We start from the raw sequence: 20,682 nt of genomic DNA, 5'->3' as shown, positions 1-20,682 counted from the left end.
GGAGCTCCTCCCTTGTGGTCAGTGCGCTCCCACAGGGGGAGCTCTGTTCAGCCACAAGCCAGGCTGATGGCTGCCAGCACAGTGGTGGTGGTGGGAGCCTCTCCTGCCTCCTCAGCAGCGCTAAGGATGTCTGACTGCAGTTTAGGCCTGCTCCCCGCTGGCAAGTGGACATCCCCTGAGGGCTGCCGGGCTGCCAGAAGGATGTCTGATTGCCATCTTAGGCCCAATCCCCCGGGGAGTGGCCTAAGCCAGCAGGTGGTCATCCCCTGAGGGGTCCCAGACCGTGAGGGCACAGGCCTGGCTGAGGGACCCCCACCGCCCCCCGACCCCCCGTGCAAAAATTTTTGTGCACCGGGCTTCTAGTCTATACACATAAAAGGCTGATATGCAGAGGGTTCCCTTGGGAGTTTGACCAGGAGAATGGGAGTTCAGTAGCTCACTGTGATTTGTGCTGACCACCGGGGAGCGGCACAGAACATGGCGGGTGACCAGTGGCAGCAGTGGGGCACTGAGGGAGCAAGGGAAGGAGGAGGCGGGGAGGCGGGTAACCTGATCGGCAAGGCGTAGGGACCCTACCCCTGCACACATTTTGTGCACCGGGCCTCTAGTATATAAATATGTTCATATTTGCAAAATTACCTCTGGGAGGACACAAAACCTGTGGTACCTGGTTGCCTTGTCCAGGGAACTAGGGCAGGGTCGGGTGGAATACTATGCATCTCTGTGCCTTTGTATCCCATGCAGATGTTTCCTGTTAAAAATAAATAGTAAGAAGTATTCACCTGCACCCCTGGTGGTATCCAGTGAGGGAGGTATTGCTTAACACTCCTGCTTCTGTTTTCCTGTGTTTTGCCACCCACCTGTCATCTTGTAGACTGTAGGTCACCACTGTCAAGTGTTTTGTTTGTTTTTAAACATACATGACACACAGTAGCCTTCAAACAGGGATTCTTTGCTTTGTACAGTGCAAACAGTGTAAATAGGCTTTTTTTTTGAAGGACCATTTTTCTGAACTCATGGTTGGTAAGGATTTAGTAAAATGTAAATAACATTCACTTTGGCAAAAATTGCCTTGTGATCAAGTTAGACTAGTCATTCTCCAGAGATACTGTTTTGATGGGTATTTTTTAAAATGTCCCATGAAAATGCCTAACTTTTTGTTGCAAACATATTCCTAGTATGTGGTTTACTTTAAAATTAAAAAAAAATTGTATAGAAGTTTAAAGCTATAATTAATTGATTTGTGTTTTCTCCATTCTTTTTAAACTTAGAAATTAGAAAATTTATCTGGTCACCTACTATTGTCTGCTTTGTGCCTAATTTTTATCATTTGACTTCAAATTGTGCTTTAATTGTCTGTTTAGGCTTGAGCTTCACAGAGGGGAAGTTTCACCCTGGGTCGGCAGTATGATTCCCAGCTTTAGAGGGTCTTTGACCTTTGACCCAGTGTATTACATTATCCAGAGATGAGTAGATCCCGGGGATCTGTTACTAACCAAACCCACAAGACTGACTTATAAATGTAAAAGTTTGAGTCTCAGGATAGCCACTATTTGAGGTAGTTACTTGGAGATTTGCTAGTTGACACGTCCATGTAAGAATACAAATGTCAGGTCACGAAGTTGCTTGACACTCTTAGAACCATGGGAGTTGTATGAATGTTTACATCAAGTTAGGATAACTGGATGGATTACTCTTTTCTATTTTAGGGATTATTTTGGAATACCATGGATAATTAATTAGATTACTACGTGTCCTACATAGAGAGTGCCCAAAACAATAAAAACGAATTGTCCCCTGTGGTCTTTTCACTTTTTTTTTTTTTTTGGTCTTTTTAGAGGGCATGTCTTCCCATCTTCCAGAAACCTGAATTCTCCAGTTTTCAGGAGTGAGGAATGGAGAGAGGAGATCGAAACTATTATAAATCCTCCAAAGAATTAGTCTTTGTGACAAATGCTTGGGTTTCCTTAAGTGATAGTGACATTTTAGCAGGAAATCATTAATTTCCTTTGGAAGGAGATATATTACTTGTTATATTTATTGTCAGGTTCAATTTCCCATCATATGTTTCAGGGAGGAAATAATGCCGGCCACACAGTTGTTGTAGATTCCGTGGAGTATGATTTTCATCTTTTACCCAGTGGAATAATTAATCCAAATGTTACTGCATTCATTGGTAAGTATAGAATGAATCTCTTGAGAATTTTCCTCCCTAATTCCTAATAGTGTTCATTTTTCATTATCAAACTGATTTCATCCTTCACTAATCAAATGATTAATCTTGACCTTGGTACCTTCTGGAATATACCTAACTTTGGCTATATTACAATTTCTTTTAGATCTTTTAGCACTAATACTTTCTGGAATGATTGCTTTGCATTTAACTGTATTCATTGGTAATCTTAATTCTCTAAAGAACTATTAGGTCATCAGATCAGTTTTTCAAACATGACACAATAAGGCAAACAAATCTATGCTTTATAAATTGATTCTGAGCCCTTAGAACATATAGTGCAATCTGATATGTTCTATTCTAGTTTTTTATTTTTTAAAATGCTAATGACAACCCACTAAATTGATTTTATTAACAGTAATAGTGTGATTCCCAATTTGAAAGACATTGATCTAGAGAGTCTACTGTGATCTGGTTTAATTTGCCTAAAGCTACATAACTAGTTTTTTTTTTTTCCAAAATAACAGTTTTACTGTTTCAAAGAAATTTTAAATTATATTGGGTGTAATTTTAGTGTTTTTTAATTCTGTGTTTATGTTCTTTTGTTTATTTACATTATACTACTGTCTAAAACTTAGAATCCTTTCTGTGATATCACTTTGGTAAATTAGAATGTCCTGTAAATTCAAGTACCTCAATCTCCTATGTTCTAGATAAAGGGTAATTGTAGATGTCTATATTTTAATATCATTATGTATGTCTGTATTAATAAAGTATAGATGTTTAAGGTTGGAATTAATTTGTTTATTTTCCTTTAGGAAATGGTGTGGTAATTCATCTACCGGGATTATTTGAGGAAGCAGAAAAAAATGTTAAAAAAGGAAAAGGTATGAAAGAATGAGTCTGCTTTGCTTGGTAACCAGTTATTATTATTATTATTTTTGGTAAAGTTTTATTTGGATCTCATGCCAGCCACTTAACATTTATTTATTTTTATTTTTTATATTCTTAAAGTATATTTTTATTGATTTCAGAGAGGAAGGAAGAGGGAGAGAGGAGGGATAGAAACATCTGCGATGAGAGAGAACCACTGATTGGCTTCCTCTTGCACACTCCACTCTGGGGCTTGAGCCTGCAACCTGGGCGTATGGCCTGACCAGGAATTGAACCATGATATCCTGGTTCATAGGTCAGTGCTCAACTGCTGAGCCATCCCGGCTAAGCCAGGCACTTAACATTTTTGTCTTATACTTTAAAGTTGCAGGTTATTGAGGACAAGTTGTTTAATCTCCGTCGTTAAATTTTATCAATTCTAATCCATGTTTAAACAAATGACAAACATAATAAGGTCATTGTGTAAGACTTGGTTATTTTAAAAATTAAACTTTATCCTTAGGGAGCTAAAATTACTTACTGTATCTTGTTGGCAAAACTCTAGGAAATCTGTGAGTTCATCTTGTCGTTTATACTCAGGTTAGCATATCCTTCTGCCCAAACCAAAAATGAGCGTAGGGCAGTGAGGGAGCCACCGAAGCCACTGTGCACACTGCCAGTCTTGTTTCCTAGACTTTAGCTCCGTGGTTGCCACAACCCAGGGATAAAGGATGATTGTGAGGTCCCTCCTTCCAAATGAGAGAAATCCTCCTCTGTGCTATGGATCCGTCCATCTTCTTAAAAACATCTTGATTTCCTGTCTTTCCTAATCCCTTTTGGATTTTTGGAAGTCAACTTGGCTACCTTCTAGGGTTTGAGGAACTTGGCAATGCAAATAATATACAATTGGGGGAAATCATTAGTGAGTTTCTCTTTAGCTTAGCTCGAATTTGAAATACCCAGTTCTATTACATCATTCAAGTTCATTGTTCAGCTTTAAAAGTAGCAATCTGTCCTCCAGTGTTTCAGACAACTCAGTCTGGCTTCACAGATCCCCGCCTCTGCCGTCTCTGTTGCCCTCCCTGTGGTTCTGGCCTCTGTATTGGGGCCAGCTCTTTCATTGGTCAGCCTGAGGTTCCCCTGCTGCGCTCTGCTTTCCTCCGTCCTCTGAAAGCTTCGCCCTACTTTCTTCTCCCACTGGCCTGTCTAATCCAGCTGGATCCACTGCTCTGAGTTTCTTTGTAATATATGTTTTATAATACTCCTTAAGCTAACTTCAGAGTGCATGTTTTCAGGTCAAAACCAGCTGTAGAGGGGAAGGTTTCCTATTCTGGCTTATAGCACCTTATCAAGAAGCCCTTCTCTCTAATCAATAAGGAATAATTTGAAAATAAATCCTTAGATATCATCAAAATGAACAATTTTTAATATCTAACATGAGTTTTGAAAATGTTTGGAGTATGGTACGTAGCTTATTCTTAAAACGTATATAACCTACAAAGGTGTACTGTCTTTAAAATATATATTTATTGTCCAGCCAATGTGGCCCAGTGGTTGAGTGTCACTATGAATGAGGAGGTCACGGTTTGATTCCTGGCCAGGGCACATGCCTGGGTTGTAGGCTCGATCCCCAGTGTGGGGCGTGCAGGAGGCAATTGATCAATGATTCTCTCTCATCAATGTTTCTCTCTCTCTCTCCCTCTTCCTTCCTCTCTGAAATAAAAATATTAAAAAATATTTATATACCTTTATTACCTACTCATTCAATAATTTTTTGAACATTTATTGGATGACTGGCCCATGTTATGAAACCTCAGGCATTCACTGTTAAATGGGGAGATATATATTTACAGTTCGGTGTACTAAGTAGAGTAATTGGTAATACTTTGAAGGAATTAGTGAGAACATTTTATAATGTTGTTTAATCACATTTTTTTATAATTGTCTTGGGAAAGGGGGCCATCCCCAAGATTAGCAACTCCGTTTACTCAATTCTCCCCCAGCTCTACAACTAACTCCTCTTCCCCCCAACTCCTACAAAAATGTCATTTTTTTTTTTTTTTTACCATTTGCTGTTTGGGTTCCTAGAAGTGTTTTATGTGGATAGAACTGGCTGTGTTTGGAGCTTCTATGAGCAAAACATTTAGAAAGAATGTGTGAATGAGTTTGTATATGTAATGAATGACAGGTGAGAAAATTCTCGTTAAACATGTTTCCTATGCAGAAGAAAAACTATGAAAGTGATTACTTCAGTGAAAAACACTTTTAAACACTGTTTCTAAAGAAATTAAGATGAAAGAATTATTATACAAAATGTTCTGTTAAATGTATTTTCTCCCTTCCTTCTAGGTCTGGAAGGCTGGGAAAAAAGGCTTATCATATCCGACAGAGCGCATATTGGTAAGGGGGACCTAAGCATAATGCATTTATTTTTAACTATCGTTTTCCTAGAAACTTATCACACCAAAGCATTCTGTAACCAACTTTGTCTTCATTTGGGTGGATTGCAATAATTGGGTTCCAAATACATAAAGTCTTATGAATTTTTTTCTTCTTTTTTGTTTTTTTATAAGGGCTAGTCTAAAATGTACCCACTTCTGAAGGAAGAATTAGCTAGTCAAATGAATAGTATAAGCAATATTTCATGAGATTCTCTAATTCTACTAAAAAATAAGGCATATCAAAATACAGAGAGCATTTATTTCCACACCTTAATACTCACGTAAAAGTAGGTCTACCATCTGGCAAATCAAGTGACTCTTTGTGTCGCAAATGTAATAATGCTGCTTTTTAAATGATTCAACCTTTATTCAGACCAGCCTTCTCTTCTATTGCTTAGAGCAAACTGGATTCTAAAATTAATTCAGCCACCACCAATAAATTTGAGATTTGTTTCCCTATCATCCTATTGCTGAAGTGATAGAATTGTTTATTAACGGTGACACAATTAAGAGACAATACCCAGGAAAGAGAAAGAACTATAAGCCATGTAAGAAACTTATATGAGTGATCGAATTCTTAAATTCTACCTAAATATGTAGTTCTCCTGGGGCAGTTGCTGCTCTAGTTTTGACATTGACCTTCATTTAAGAGGCAGCCCCATCAAAGTTCTTAAGGTACAGCCAAGAAAGCAAATTAAAACCCTTTTGGGCGGAAGCAGTGAAGCTGTAAATCTGTCATTTTTGTTGGCTATTGTAAGCTTCTGGTCTTAAAAAAATCATACTCTCAGCTGTCACCTATATAAAACATATTCTTTTGGTTATTAGCTTATCTTAGTAATTTCGTTTTATATTTCCATATATCATCACTATAGTGCTTTAATAAAGAAACCAATGTAGTGTTATTAATATTTTTTTATACTGACAGTCTCTTAGGTAATGAAAAATGTATTTTTGTTCACTGCTTTTATACTATTTTTATCTGCTTACGCTCACTAATTATTACCTTGTACGTATTCTGATACCATGAATATTCTGTTACATCCTCGTTAACTTCTTTCCGCTTCATGGTTTTTACATGTAGCTTTCTGTGTTCATTGCCTCTGTCCTGTGGATAAGTGAGGTTCTGTGTTAGAAGATGGAAGCCACTGCTTATCTTCAGAACTTTCTCATGGTCCTCTGGCAGCTGCCGCGTGGAACTCAGTATCTTAACCTGAGCGCCACAATGTAGGATTGCACAATAGGATGATTCCTAGTGTGTGCCCTTGGAGTAAATTATAGCCTTAACGTATATAACCAGATAGTTTGGCCATGGGTGGACATATAAGCATGCTAGTGATGTCACACTGTGTTAAGAGTGACTTGTGTCCCTGCCTGGATTCTCTGCCTTTCTTCCTCGTATAGATGTTCTGGGTGTGTCACATGACAGTTGGCATCCTTGGGTATAGTACAGTGGCTCAGCAAGTTACTTAGCTACTTTAGACTAGAAATAACAAAGAAAATAGTGGTGCAAACGGACCAAAGGACCAGAATAATTGGAAAGTAGTGTGGTTTAAATGCGAATTAATGTTATATTTTTATTATATTTCTTTAGTAATGATTTTTTCTTTTTTTATAAATTTATGTCCTGAAAGGAAAAGTTTTCAGGTAGAGGAGGAAAGTTAGATGTTAGTAATAATATGTGTAATAATACAGGGTGGGGCAAATGTAGGTTTACAGTTGTCCATATGGAAAAATAACAATAATTGATGATAATACAAGAATAAACTGTGTTTCATTTACTCACAACTGTAAACCTATGTTTGCCCCACCATGTATATGTATGCTTTAAAATGTGTTATTTTAGCCTGTCTGCTGTGGCTTAGTGGTTGGACGTCGACTTATGAAACAGGAGGTGATGTCTCAATTCCCGGTCAGGGCACACGCCCGGGTTGCGGGCTTGATCCCAGTATGGGGCGCGCAGGAGGCAGCCACTCAGTGATTCTCTCTCATCATTGATGTTTCTGTCTCTCTCTCCTTCTCCCTCTTCCTGCCTCTCTGAAATCAATAAAAATATATTAAAAATAATAAATAAATTGCACACTTTATTTTTTTGTTTTGTTTTGTAAATTTTTTATTAAAGTATAGCTGGCATACAATATTATATTGGTTCAGGTGTACACATAGTGATTCAACATCTTTATAACTTATGAAGTGATCACCATGACAAATCTAATAACCCTGTGTCACCGTACAGTTATTACAATACTGTTGACTGTATTCTCAATACAGTACATCCCTGTGACTTACTTTTATAACTGGAAATTTGCACCTCCTAATCTCCTTTACCTTCTCACCTAATTTCTCTGGCAACCATCAGTTTGGTCTCCGTATATGAGCTTCTTTCTGTTTTGTTTTGCTTGCTTGCTTGTTTTGACCTTCGGATTCCACATAAGCAAAAAAAAAAAAAAAAAAAAGTTCACTTTAAATAAAATGTGAAAGTGAAAAAAAAAATGCAGTCATATGATTTTTGTCTTTCTCTGCCTGACTTATTTCACTTAGAACAATACACTCTAGGTCCATTCATGTTGTTGTAGTTGGTAAGATTTTATTCTTTTTCATGGCTGAGTAATATTCCATTGTACACATATACCCCATCTTCTTTATCCATTCATCTGTTGATAGGCACCTAGGTTGCTTTTCTATCTTGGCTGTTGTAAATAATGCTGCAATGAACATAAGGATGCATATATCATTTTGGATTAGCATTTTTGATTTTTTTTTTTTTCAGAGAAATGCCCAGAAATGGAATTGCTGGGTCCTATGGTAGTTCTGTGTTTAGTTTTTTGAGGAACCTTTGTACTGTTTTCCATAGTGGCTGCACCAGTGTACACTCCTCCAGCTGGGCAGGTCCCCGTATCTCCACATCCTCACCAGCACTTGGTATTTGTCTTTTTGATGATAGTCCTTCTCACAGGTGTGAGGTGATAGCTCATGTGGCCTGATTTGCATTTTCCTGATGATTGGTGATGAAAACACCTTTTCATATGTCTGTTGGCCACCTGTACGTTTTCTTTGGAGAAATGCCTGTTCAGGTCTTCTGCCCAGTTTTCATCAGATTGTTTATTTTTCTGCTGTTGAGCTGTAGGAGTTCTTTTTAAAAATTTTTATTCTTTATATATTTTAGATGTTAATCCTTCATCAGATATATCATTTTTTCAGCAATAGGAAGCCATTGACTTTTTAAGGCAAAGGAATGGTGACATTATATTTGTGTCCTGGAAAGCTGGCTTTGGCTACATAAAAATTATGAATTAGAGGTGTCCAAGAGGAAGTAGGCACACTCACTAGGAGGCCACAGTTTTGGTGAAAGATGAGGGAGGATTGGGACTAATGAGGGAGAGGGAGATGTCAAAACAATCCCTAGATTTCTGGAGCCCAGAACTTGAAGAAAAGAAGATATCTTAGTAAACTGAGCTTAAAAGAATTGTTGGGTAGATGTTCCAAAATTACCCTCTTCATTTTTAAAATCCTATAGATTGCAATAAATAGGAATGGTCGATCAGACCTATTTTTATATTAACAGACCAGTTGGCATTGGAACCTTTACTCCCACCATTATTGCTGCTTCGTAAAATGTACGTAATTTCTCATACTGAAGTCCGACTGAAGGCATTTATAGCTTCGGTCATTTAAAATACAACATGGTTTGCTTTGCTGTATCATCTTTGTTTCAACAAAACTGCTCTCGCTTTGTTTCCCTGCAGTGTTTGATTTTCATCAAGCAGCTGACGGCATCCAAGAACAGCAGAGACAAGAACAAGCAGGAAAGAAGTATGGGGTTTTTTTCTTTGTTTTTTGTTTTTGCTGCAGGTGAAGCATATCCACACCCTTATGCTTAAGTTCTAGGCCAACTGCAGGTTCCCTATAAGCTTCTATATAATACAAATGTAGGCTGAAGAAAAATAAGCATTAAAATAGCTAGTTTAGGTTTCAGAGAAAATCAATAGGGTTGTGAAAAGAAACTTACAGGAAACAGCATAAACAGAAAGCAGCCTGTCTGGCCACAAGAATGGCATCTTGTCTAACTTAACGCTTGTTTTGGTTTGTTTTTAAGTTTGGGTACCACAAAAAAGGGCATCGGCCCCGTTTATTCTTCCAAAGCTGCTCGGAGTGGACTCAGGATGTGCGATCTGGTTTCCGATTTCGATGGCTTCTCTGAGAGGTAACTAACTTGTGTTTCACAATGGAAAGAGCAAATGGAATTTTGGAATTTCTAAAACTCAGATTGCAGACTAGTAAAATCAGTGTTCTCCTTGAATAGTGGTTGGCATGTTTGTTTTATTTAGAATATTAAAGTTATTTTGCTTGCATTTTAATTGGTCCTTAATGCCAGATTAACTTTATGACAAGTAACATGATGATATCATAGCAGCACTCCCAAGAAGACAAAACCAAAATTATGTTTAAGGAAAGCCAGATGGTGACTCCGTGATGGGGGGGTTAGTTGGTTGCATTTAATGACAGGTGACATCAAAGGCATCATGGATTCTATCCATTTCCGGTCAGTGGTTTGTCCGCACTGTCAGTGCACCTCCACTGGGGATAGTAGAGGCTGATGGATCATGTCTGCCTCCATCTCTTTTAAAAGCATCATGCAGACCAGTGATGGCGAACCTTTTGAGCTCGGCGTGTCAGCATTTTGAAAAACCCTAACTTAACTCTGGTGCCGTGCCACATATAGAAATTTTTTGATCTTTGCAACCATAGTAAAACAAAGACTTATATTTTTGATATTTATTTTATATATTTAAATGCCATTTAACAAAGAAAAATCAACCAAAAAAATTAGTTCGAGTGTCACCTCTGACACGCGTGTCATAGGTTCGCCATCACTGATGTAGACCATCCCTTTTGTTTTGTTTTATTTTATTTATTTTCTTTTAAAATATATTTTTATTGATTTCAGAGAGGGAGTGAAAGATAGAAACATCAGTGATGAGAGAGAAACATTGATTGGCTGCCTCCTGCATGCCCCCCACTGGAGATTGAACCTACAACGTGGGCGTGTGCCCTGACCAGGAATTGATCCTTGACCTCCTGGTTCATAGGTCAATGCTCAACCATTCATCCACACTGACTGGCTATCCCTTTTGTTTTATACACAGTATTATAATTCAGATATAAGTCTTCTAGTTACAGATTTCAGTTATTTTCCCCCTACATATACCTAAACTTGAGTAAAAAATATTTTCAGTGTATCACTTATTCATATGACTAATCTCCTTTATTAGACTTTATTTTTCAGAATGTAACTTCATTTTGTGGGTTAATTTATTAGATCACTCATTGACAGAAACCATTTTAATAAAATGATATTACTCAGAATATTTGAAAGAGAGCTAATGTCTTGATTTTTCTGTATTTCTCAGGTTCAAAGTTCTAGCAAACCAGTACAAATCTATATACCCCACTTTGGAAATAGACATCGAAGGTGAATTACAAAAACTCAAGGTAATGCTTTCTGACCTTTTTAATGTCCTTTTAAAAACTTGTTTGCCAAATTGGCATCTAGAGCTTTCAGTCATTCAAGCTTTGTGTTAGGAACTGGAAGTATAAGGACAAAGAATATATGGAGACTTCGAAGTTATACATAAAATAGTTTATAGTATGATAAGTGCCACACAGGTATGTGTGAAGTATTATAGATAAGAACTGGGAAAGCAAAGTGTTTGTCCTCTTTAAATCTAAGAGCATGCAGGCCTAAGAGGAATGGTGTGTTTGAATAACCTCATATGACACGAAACAAAATGGTGAGTGGGGAGCAGGGAACAGGAGTAAACAACCTGAAAATAAAGTTAGACAAGTAGGGACCAGCTCGTGGGTCTTATATTGGCCTTATGTGGCTCTGGCCAAGGACGTACATGGGAGATAAGCTTTTATTCTGGAGAGAATGAAAAACTACTGAATAACTTTGTGCTGAATAAAGAGTAGATTTATATTATATAAAATCACTCATAGCGTGTGGAGGCTAATGAACAAAGGGACAAGTGAGACAGCTCTGAAAGCTAACCAGCTCAGTTAGAAGTGATAACGGACAGCGACAATCTCTTCAGAGACAAATAAGGTCATTGGCCGAAGGTTAGGGCCAGTTGGCAGCTATTAGTTGTCCGTGGTGCCTGAATTAGTCAGTAGTCAAGTCTCCTATCCGCTCCCCCCTCCATTCCTCCACAATTTTTGGTGAATTTCAAGCTGCTTCCCATGTATCTGATTGTTATTCCTTCTCTTCTATAAGTAAGTATAAATATCCATTCCAGAACTGAATAGAAGCTTGCCAACCTCATGTGCCATTCTAAAACGGTTGCAGACCTTACGTCTCTCCCCTTACTAAATTCCTAAAAAAATCAAAGACCTCCAAGGAACAATCTAAATTGTTTTTCAGTGTATTGGTGGTTGCTTAGAATAGATTGCCATTTTCTTTTCATTCTGCCATGCAACAATTATTTTAAATGTATATTATCAACTTGGAGATATTCATGTACTAAAGTGTGGATATGGCTTTTCAATTCTATTTTATACACATTCCATGTGAATGAAAAATAGATGAATAATAATGAACAGAATTGGGTAAGAAGGTTCTTAATAGGTAATAGATGTTGAACCAGATCTTTAAGGAACAAAGGATGTGATGATGGGTTGGTCATTTTAGGCACAAAAAAAGGACTAAAATAGGAATAAGCGTGAGATTGGAGACTAGAGCCAAGAGGGGCCCATGGTTTCATCAGTGGGTAGAGCACACTTCGGTGAATTCATGAATGGAAGTTGGAATCTCCATACTAGTCTGGCGAAATATTTAAACATCGTTGAAACTAGGTTTAGGCAGTGGGGCAACTCTTGTTTATACTATATTTTGAATGGAATTTTAAAATTAAGCAGTATTATTAACTTTAGTATGTTTTGAGAAAGTTTTATAATGCTCACGTGTAAAATAGTACTGGATGTAGTCTACTAATAATACCACTGAGATATTTTCCTGTAATTGAATCTAATGGAAGAAGAACATTGGCAATCAATTACTGATGTTTGCATGCTTGGCAGTGTCGCTGGTGGCCCTCATCACATTTTGAGAATCACATTTTGAGATGCAAGGTTTAAAACTCAGGGTTATATGGCTCATAAATTATTAAATATTTCACAAAGTATAAAATTGTAATACACTCAGTTCTTTTCATTTTCTTGAAAGCTGGTTTATGAAGTGTGAGTACTTGGCTACTTGGAAGGCTGTCACCTTATTTGCAGTGAGGTTAACCTGTGAATGTCATTGTATCTCTGCTGTTGTTGAGCGAGTATCTCTTTCCTGGTTTTTGGAATCAGCATGGGAGACCATTGGTAGCCCCAGTGCTGCAGTAGCGTGGGCACCATCGCCTTCCCCTTTCTACTTGGCATTTGTCAGTTTCCACTGTCGTCAAGTCCAGGGATTTTTACTCCTATTGGTTATATTGTACACTTATTAGCATACATTGAAATTGTTTTTTGTCTTTGTGTATAGGGTTATATGGAAAGAATTAAACCAATGGTGAGAGACGGAGTGTATTTTCTATATGAGGCCCTGCATGGACCACCAAAGAAAATCTTAGTAGAAGGTGCAAATGCGGCACTTCTAGATATCGATTTTGGTAAGTGAGATAAGACAGGGGGAGCTAGACGGAGCCCTAAAGTGCGTAAGATATAAATAATTCATGTTAGCATGAAGGGGTTTTAAAACAAGGCTGTTAGCTTGTATACATATTCAGGAGTAGTGGAAGTTTGTCATCTTATACTAATCTTTATTTGTAAGGATTATTGTGGAAAACACAATACATAGATTAAGTTTTGTTATATATTAGAAAAAGCAAATTAATTGGGTCAGTAGGTTTGAAATTCTGTAAACTGTGATTTTATTATTTGGTTCATGGTTGAATTCTAGAGCTCACTTCCGTAGGACTGTGAGATGATCAGGTGAATGCTTTGGAAGGATCTCTGTCTTTAATTCAGGCTTTAAAAACAATATCGGGGATTAATATACATTGTTATTAAATTCTAAAGTCTATGAAGTCTGCTTAATTAACTCGCTGGGTATGGGGTACTGAGTGGATTTAGAACATTTTCTCTATATTCAAAAAATTAACACTTAACATCTTCAAACTATTGCCCCATTAGTTGGCCTTTCCTTCTAAACATGATCACTCAGGATAAGTCTGATTGTTCTCAGCTCTTACTGACCCTTCATTGGCTTTTGACTCCAAGTAAACCAGTTAAAGAAAGTGCATTTCTATGTAGTGGATATGTGTTTTCAGAGAGGAAGAGAGAAAGAGAAAGATATCGATGAGAGAGAATCATTGATTGGCTGCCTCCTGCACACCAGGTTGAGCCCGAAACCCAGGTATGTGCCCTGACCAGGAATGGAACCATGACCTCCTGGTTCATAGGTCAACACTCAACTACTGAGCCACGCCAGCCGGGCATTAGATTGGCATTTTTGATACCCTAATATATATGCCTAGCCAATCTGGAAAGAAAACAGACTGTCTAATTAGCATAGTGAATAGTTTTTAAGTATGAACAGGATCTGGGGTGGGGGTACACCACTCTTAGCTTACTCTTGTCATTTCTGGGATTATTCCTGGAATAGACATCAAAAGGTAGGAAAATGCTAAAATACCATGCAGTTTTTAGCATACTGTTGTCACTGCAGGTTGCTGCTGTACCCTATTTAATAAAGGGAGTAAAATAAATTTGTTTTAAACTAACAGGAGAGTGTTCAAGTACATCGATTATAAGTCTGCATGGGAGATTAACACCAGGGTTTTGGCATTACATTATTTAGCAGCCCATTAGGTGAGTACCTACCCTACAGAGCTGAGCAGGCATAGCTCTGACCACCTATGCTCTTATCTCATCACAAACAGAGGAATCAGGAACAAACCACTGAGGCTTGGGGAGGGTGGTTACAATTAGATTCAGGTCTGTCAAAGACCTAGAGTATAATCCAGTGCAGAATCGTCATAGTAATTCTGTTTTGAAATAATTTGTATCTGTGTGTGTATATTTAATATTTGTTTCTATTTTTAGGAACCTATCCTTTTGTAACCTCCTCAAACTGTACAGTTGGAGGTGTTTGTACTGGATTGGGTATGCCCCCTCAGAATGTTGGAGAAGTGTATGGGGTTGTGAAAGCTTACACAACTAGAGTTGGTATCGGCGCCTTTCCTACAGAGCAAGACAACGTAAGCCTCTTTCTCAGGGAATCTAATCTGAAAGTTTTAAAAGAAAAATTCATGCTTTTTCCCTTAATGAATTCTTATTTTCCATGCATTTCATTTAATTTGCAAGACTGATCAGAGCAACATTATAAAAAATGTATGCACACGTTTATTGTTAGTGGCAGCAAAAAAGGAGGGATTATTAGAGGTACTTAAAGGTCATTGTCATTGCAAGGCTGAAGGAAGGCGGGTTTATGAAGGGCATTGAGATAGTGGAGGCGGAGGAAGTTGTTAAAAATGACAACTGCCTTTCACCAAAAGCTCATTAGGAGATAAGGGTGAGGAAAGTGATCTCTGGACATTGTCTGCTCATAGCCAACACTCGCATGGGGGTGACACTGTGTAAGTGTCCTATACCTATGAGCCCTTTGGTCCTCACAACAGCTCCTTCCCCACTGTACACAGTAGGAAACTGAGGCACAGAGAACTAAAGTTACTTGCCTTAGGCCACACAAACAGGGCTGGGAATCAAACATGACAGAGCAAAAATTTTTAAAATATGTAACTGTAATAATGTCAAAATATAAGAGGTAAGGACATGATGGCTTTAATCAGAAAAGTGTAAATTATGGAGTAGATAGATCAGAGATGGGAAAAGTAGGTTGTAGGAAGTGTAACCTAGATCTTTGAGCATTGTTTCCAACCTTAATTCTCTTCAAAAGAGCATTGTGATATCAACAAGTACTTATTGCAAGTTTGCCTTAGGGTTTTCAGGAAAATCATGAAGCTATAGTTGTTCTTCAGACAATTGGCTTGTTTGTTTTAAGATAACAACTTAGTTTTTAATATGCAGCATTTATACTTTTTATATATCAACCTAAATTTGGGGAAGTGATCTATCTGACATCATAAAAAAATATTGGTTTTAAAATAAGGTGAAAAATGAAGCCAAAATTGGATCTATTCCAAATAATGCCTCCTTCACATAAAATCCATCATCTCTATAGAATTCTATCTTCAACTTAGTTATTTTCTGGAAAATATTTATCTCAAAGAAACTCTAACTTGTTGTTACATGACCTTAAGTAGACTTGTTCTAGATCGACAGCATTGGTATCCTAATTATAAAGTTCTATTTTCTGTCCCCTAGGAAGTTGGAGAATTATTACAGACAAGAGGTGGAGAGTTCGGTGTGACTACTGGAAGGAAAAGAAGATGTGGCTGGTTGGACCTCGTTTTGCTTAAATATGCTCATATGATTAACGGATTTACTGCGTGAGTTTTTTTAGAAACATTTATTTCAGGAAATAATAGGATAATTCATGACCACAGTTTACATTTTTGAAATGCAAGCTCGAGGCAGTACCCCAATACAAAAAATTCTCTCTTTAACCTCTGAAATTTTAGTTCAAGTTAGAAGTGGACCAACATATAGGAGAAGGGAAGCAAGGAGAGGAACCCCAGGTGATCCTCTAGACGTCCAAGGTTGGAAGGAAGGAATCATAATACCCTTACATGTGTATGAGTATAGAGCAGTGATGGCGAACCTGTGACACAAACTCATTTTTTTGGTTGATTTTTCTTTGGTAAATGGCATTTAAATATATAAAATAAATATCAAAAATATAAGTCTTTGTCTTACTATCGTTGCAAATATCAAAAAATTTCTATATGTGACACGGCACCAGAGTTAAGTTAGGGTTTTTCAAAATGCTGACACGCCAAGCTCAAAAGGTTCGCCAACACTGGTCTAGAGGGAAGTTCAGGTGGGCAGGTGAGTAGATAGATAAGGAGTTGAAGGGTGGAGCATATACATAGCGGAGGACGTACAACAACAGTGATGTTGTCCATGGGCCTGATTGACGTCTGACTTTTGGATTTAAACCTCAGATCTGTGCGTTGTGCTGTGTGACCTTGGGCACGTTATTCCTTCTGTGCCTTTTTTTCTTTTTAATCATCTAGATAATAGTATTGCCTGCCCAAACCTAGTGTTGTATCTAATTTCCACAAGTTTCCCCTTAAAGCTCTGTTTTCCAGTCATTTTCGGGGGGATGTTGATGTATCACGAAGAGTCCTTGGCGTGTTTTCCTCAGTCTCCATTCACAGTATCTGACCGGAGGGGTGGAGGGGACTGTGCCCAGAGTGAGGAGATGAGGGTTGCTGGCATAGGTGTGACTATGCATGCATCTTGTGGTCACCCCTGTGGAACAGAGTTCTGCTGTGCCACGACCACAGAATGTGTCCCGTACCGCAGGCAGCCAGCCCACAAATATGTGTTGATCATAAGAAAGTTAAACAAGAGGGTGTGGGTCAATCAGAAAATCCATTTTCATTATTAGAAGAGTAACTTGCTAGTAGATTAAGTCATTTTTTTATTATGAGGAGAATTCATTAGTATGTTGTCCTGTTGTGTTTTATGTGTATCATGCTTTAAAACAAATTCCTAATCAGTTTTCAAAATTGCTTTGGAGCTTTTAGCTTTTTAAAAAAATATATGTTTTTGTTAATTTCAGAGAGGAAGAGAGAGATAGAAACATCAATGATGAAAGAATCATTGATTGGCTGCCTCTTGCATATTTCTTCCACACTGAGGATTGAGCCTGCAACCCGGGCATGTGCCCTGTCTGGGAATCAAACCCTGACCTTCTGGTTCATGGGTGGACGCTCAACCACTGAGCCACGCTGGCTGGGTGGAGCTTTTTAGCTTTGTATGAATTTTCCTTTACTCCCTCATCATGTTAGATGTTAGAGCCTTTCAGAATTTGCTGTTTTAACATTGTCTTTTCTTCCAAAATTAGGTTGGCACTTACCAAATTGGATATTTTGGACACGTTTACAGAAATTAAAGTTGGAGTTGCTTACAAGTTAGATGGTGAAATTATACCTCATTTCCCAGGTATATTTTTAAGGCTGTGTATAAATAATATTTTTAGGTAAATATAGTAGAGCAATTTCATAAAGCTTTTCTGTATAATTTGTGATATATAGCCACATGGTTATTATGCCCTTGTGAACAGTGCAAGTGTATTCACTTATTATTGGCATTTGTTCATAGTTGCTATGCATTATGAAGAAAGAAACATGTTATTTCTGAGCCCAGCTATGCTGTTCCTGAATCTCACCTTTCTTAATCTATGTAGGCATTCCTCCGTCCCTTATGAAATCTGGGGTCGAAGAAAAGAGCCCTGCTTGTCTGGATAGCCCGGTCCTTAATACATTAACCCACCTTGTCCTTCAAGCCACGTAAATGATTTTCTCTAACCTCTAATCTGTGTCTAAAGTAGATGGATGTAGGGAGACTTCCTACTTGAGGAAATGTGTTTTTTCTGACATACCTTTAGTTAAATGATTTCTTCAGTTACTCAGGAAGCTCTGCAAATGTTTCCAGCTTCCGGAAGTAGGAACTGTTAATTTGTTTAGCCATCCTATAAGACTGGGGATATGCCAAATGAAGGAATGTTGACTAGCTCAGTGAAGCTTGGTGGGCTGGTAGGTTTTGTGACTTGCTAATGGCCAGTCAGTGGGAATTGAGGATAGCTGCAAGTTCTTAGAAACGTGTAAAGTCATCGTCTATTAGTCTGACCTCTGGGCCATCTATAGTTTCGTTTCTCTTGGCTATTCTTTCCCTTGATTCTGAATCACTGTTTCTATGTCTGAATATATTTGAGAGACTCAGATTCTGTGATCTTCCTCTGAAGAGTATTGCTTCTTGTTTTAGGCGACAATTAAATTACTGGCTGGTCATCTGGACCTTATTTAGGCTGGTTTTATGCTTTGTTAGTGCAGTTATGTGAAGAGCCCAAGAAGTAGTAGGCCATTCTGCAGGCCACCAGCAAGTCTAGGGACTCAGGGTTTCTCCGTGCATCAGCTCCGGTGTCCCATCCAAAGTCTCAGGGTCCCACTTTTCCCCAAACAGGGCCCTGGCCTGTCGCAGCAGGTTTGCTGGGTTGGAGAACTCACCTTTCTCTGGAACTCTGTCTGTGTGACGGAGCCCGAGCCTGAGCCTCAGCTCTCCTGCCCTCTGCTGTAGGAGATGAGATTCTCTTTACAATCTGCTGCCCACGAGGTCCTGCCTTTCACACTTGCCTGAAGCTGATGAAAGACTAAATCTTTCATCGTCTTTCTCCAGTTCATGACTGGCGTTCATCGAGAGCCATCCGATCCACTGTTCCCATTTGCTTATTTCTCAATGCTTCAGGTCCTGCCAGCGCTGTACTGTGCCCCAGTAGGGCATCCCAAGTCACCTCCTATGAAAGTCAATAACTGCAACATGCCAGAGACTACCCGTCTCTGCCTGCCACCACTGATGGGCCCCCTGCCAGCAAGTGGCCACGCTCCAGCTCCAGACCCCATTTTAGAGCCTTCTTCCTCACACATTGCATTCCTTGGGAAACAGACTTGATATAGAGATTTGCGTGCGGGTGGTGTGTTCGTAAGTGCTCTGAGCAGCAACGTCTGGGAGAGAGAGAGAAGCAGGCTTAGGCAGAGGGCGAAGTTGAACTGCAAGGTAGTTACATAAAAAGCCCTCAGCTGGTCCCATGGATGACGGTTCGGAGTTTTCCCAAAATAAGGTAAGTGGCCTGGTCCTTGACATCCTTGCATAGGAAGCCATTGGGAGGTGTGCTGCTCCAGACGGGCAGCTCGCTTCGGTAGAAGGCATCCCAGGGGACATCCTGACCAGGGAGCTGTGCGCAGGCAATATTCCCACAGCTGAGGGGATGCGTGTGTCAGTCCTGAAGGGGGAATCTGAACAGAGTTTGGCATCCACCACACGACCTCTGGTCAAAAGAGCTGGTCTGGCGTTAGTCCCGTTTCAGTCTCTCCAGGGGATGCAGAGACAATGGTTTGGTGAGACGAATGAAGGAGGTTCCACCGAAGCTTTGGCACACAGTCACAGAAGCAAGAGATTTCCCAGATGAGAACAAGGGTAGCCTTCTCTCTGGGAGCCTGTGGACATTCCACAGATCATGGAATTGAAACTAATAATCCATCTGTTTACAGTGCATAATCCTTTGTTGCTGTAGAAATATGCTTGATTATAAAACCCTACCCCATATGCACTGTTTTTCCTTTCTAAACTCTGAAAAACTTCTAATTACAAAACGCATCTGGCTTCAGCGATTTTAATAAGAGATTGATTGTGAACCTATGAGATACCAAAAAGTTGTTGGACAATAGGCAGTGTTCAGCATGAACTGATATACTTGCTCTTTAACTTTCAGCAAACCAAGAGATCTTAAATAAAGTTGAAGTTCAATATAAGACTCTTCCAGGATGGAACACAGACATATCAAATGCAAGGACGTTTAAAGAGCTGCCAGTTAACGCACAAAATTACGTTCGATTTATTGAAGATGAGCTTCAGATTCCAGGTAAATAGAAACATTTTACGAACAACTGTCTTTGCTTTCTCTACTTTTGACTTGACTGTGTCTACCTTTGAATTAGGATAAAAGATTATTATTCATAGAGCACTTGTGATTTGCATAGATGCCCAGGAAGAAATAATTTTATTCTTTAGAGTAAATATATTTATCTTTCTTTAATCCTTCATGTGCCTGAAGACAATAGATTCCTCTCACCATTTTTGACCCTGTCTTCTGTTAGTCTGCTTTTCACCCTATGACATTGATTCTTGTGTCCTTCTCCCTCTTAAATAACCCTTTTGTGTCTGCATTACCACCAAAAATAGTGTGTGGTTTTTCATTTGGGGTTAAACCACCATTGAGAATTGGAGGAGTTTCCTGACTAGACATTAGAAAATAATAGGTACAGAATATAGGAACTCTAGTTGGAACAAATGTAAGAGAAGAATAAAGAAATGTCAGCTGGCCAGGTAATTTAGGATAACCAAGTTATGGCTGTGACTAGTTATGTGAAGTCTTTGTTTTAACACATTGCTTTTTCCCTTTTATTTGCACTGATGGGGATCTGAGAGACAGAAAGTGAAGTGGGTGGGAAGTATCCTCCATGTAAT

At 38.7% G+C, this 20,682-nt stretch overlaps 1 protein-coding gene across 1 annotated transcript in view; it reads left to right on the top strand.

The window, feature by feature from the left end:
- Positions 1-20,085, top strand: part of ADSS (adenylosuccinate synthase) — a 34,664-nt gene extending 14,579 nt beyond the window's left edge. Inside the window, exons 2-12 of the mRNA XM_015559924.1 lie at positions 2,074-2,176; positions 2,992-3,060; positions 5,396-5,446; positions 9,231-9,297; positions 9,581-9,688; positions 10,896-10,977; positions 13,013-13,139; positions 14,575-14,729; positions 15,856-15,980; positions 17,504-17,601; positions 19,928-20,085. Of these exons, the coding sequence (XP_015415410.1) occupies positions 2,074-2,176; positions 2,992-3,060; positions 5,396-5,446; positions 9,231-9,297; positions 9,581-9,688; positions 10,896-10,977; positions 13,013-13,139; positions 14,575-14,729; positions 15,856-15,980; positions 17,504-17,601; positions 19,928-20,085 (1,143 nt within the window). The remainder of the gene's footprint in view (positions 1-2,073; positions 2,177-2,991; positions 3,061-5,395; positions 5,447-9,230; positions 9,298-9,580; positions 9,689-10,895; positions 10,978-13,012; positions 13,140-14,574; positions 14,730-15,855; positions 15,981-17,503; positions 17,602-19,927) is intronic.
- The last annotated feature ends 597 nt before the right edge of the window (positions 20,086-20,682 follow it).

This window comes from Myotis davidii, unplaced genomic scaffold (assembly GCF_000327345.1).
Source record: "Myotis davidii unplaced genomic scaffold, ASM32734v1 scaffold754, whole genome shotgun sequence".
In the NCBI taxonomy this organism is placed as follows: Eukaryota; Metazoa; Chordata; class Mammalia; order Chiroptera; family Vespertilionidae; genus Myotis; species Myotis davidii.
This window is presented reverse-complemented; position numbering and strand designations above follow the sequence as displayed.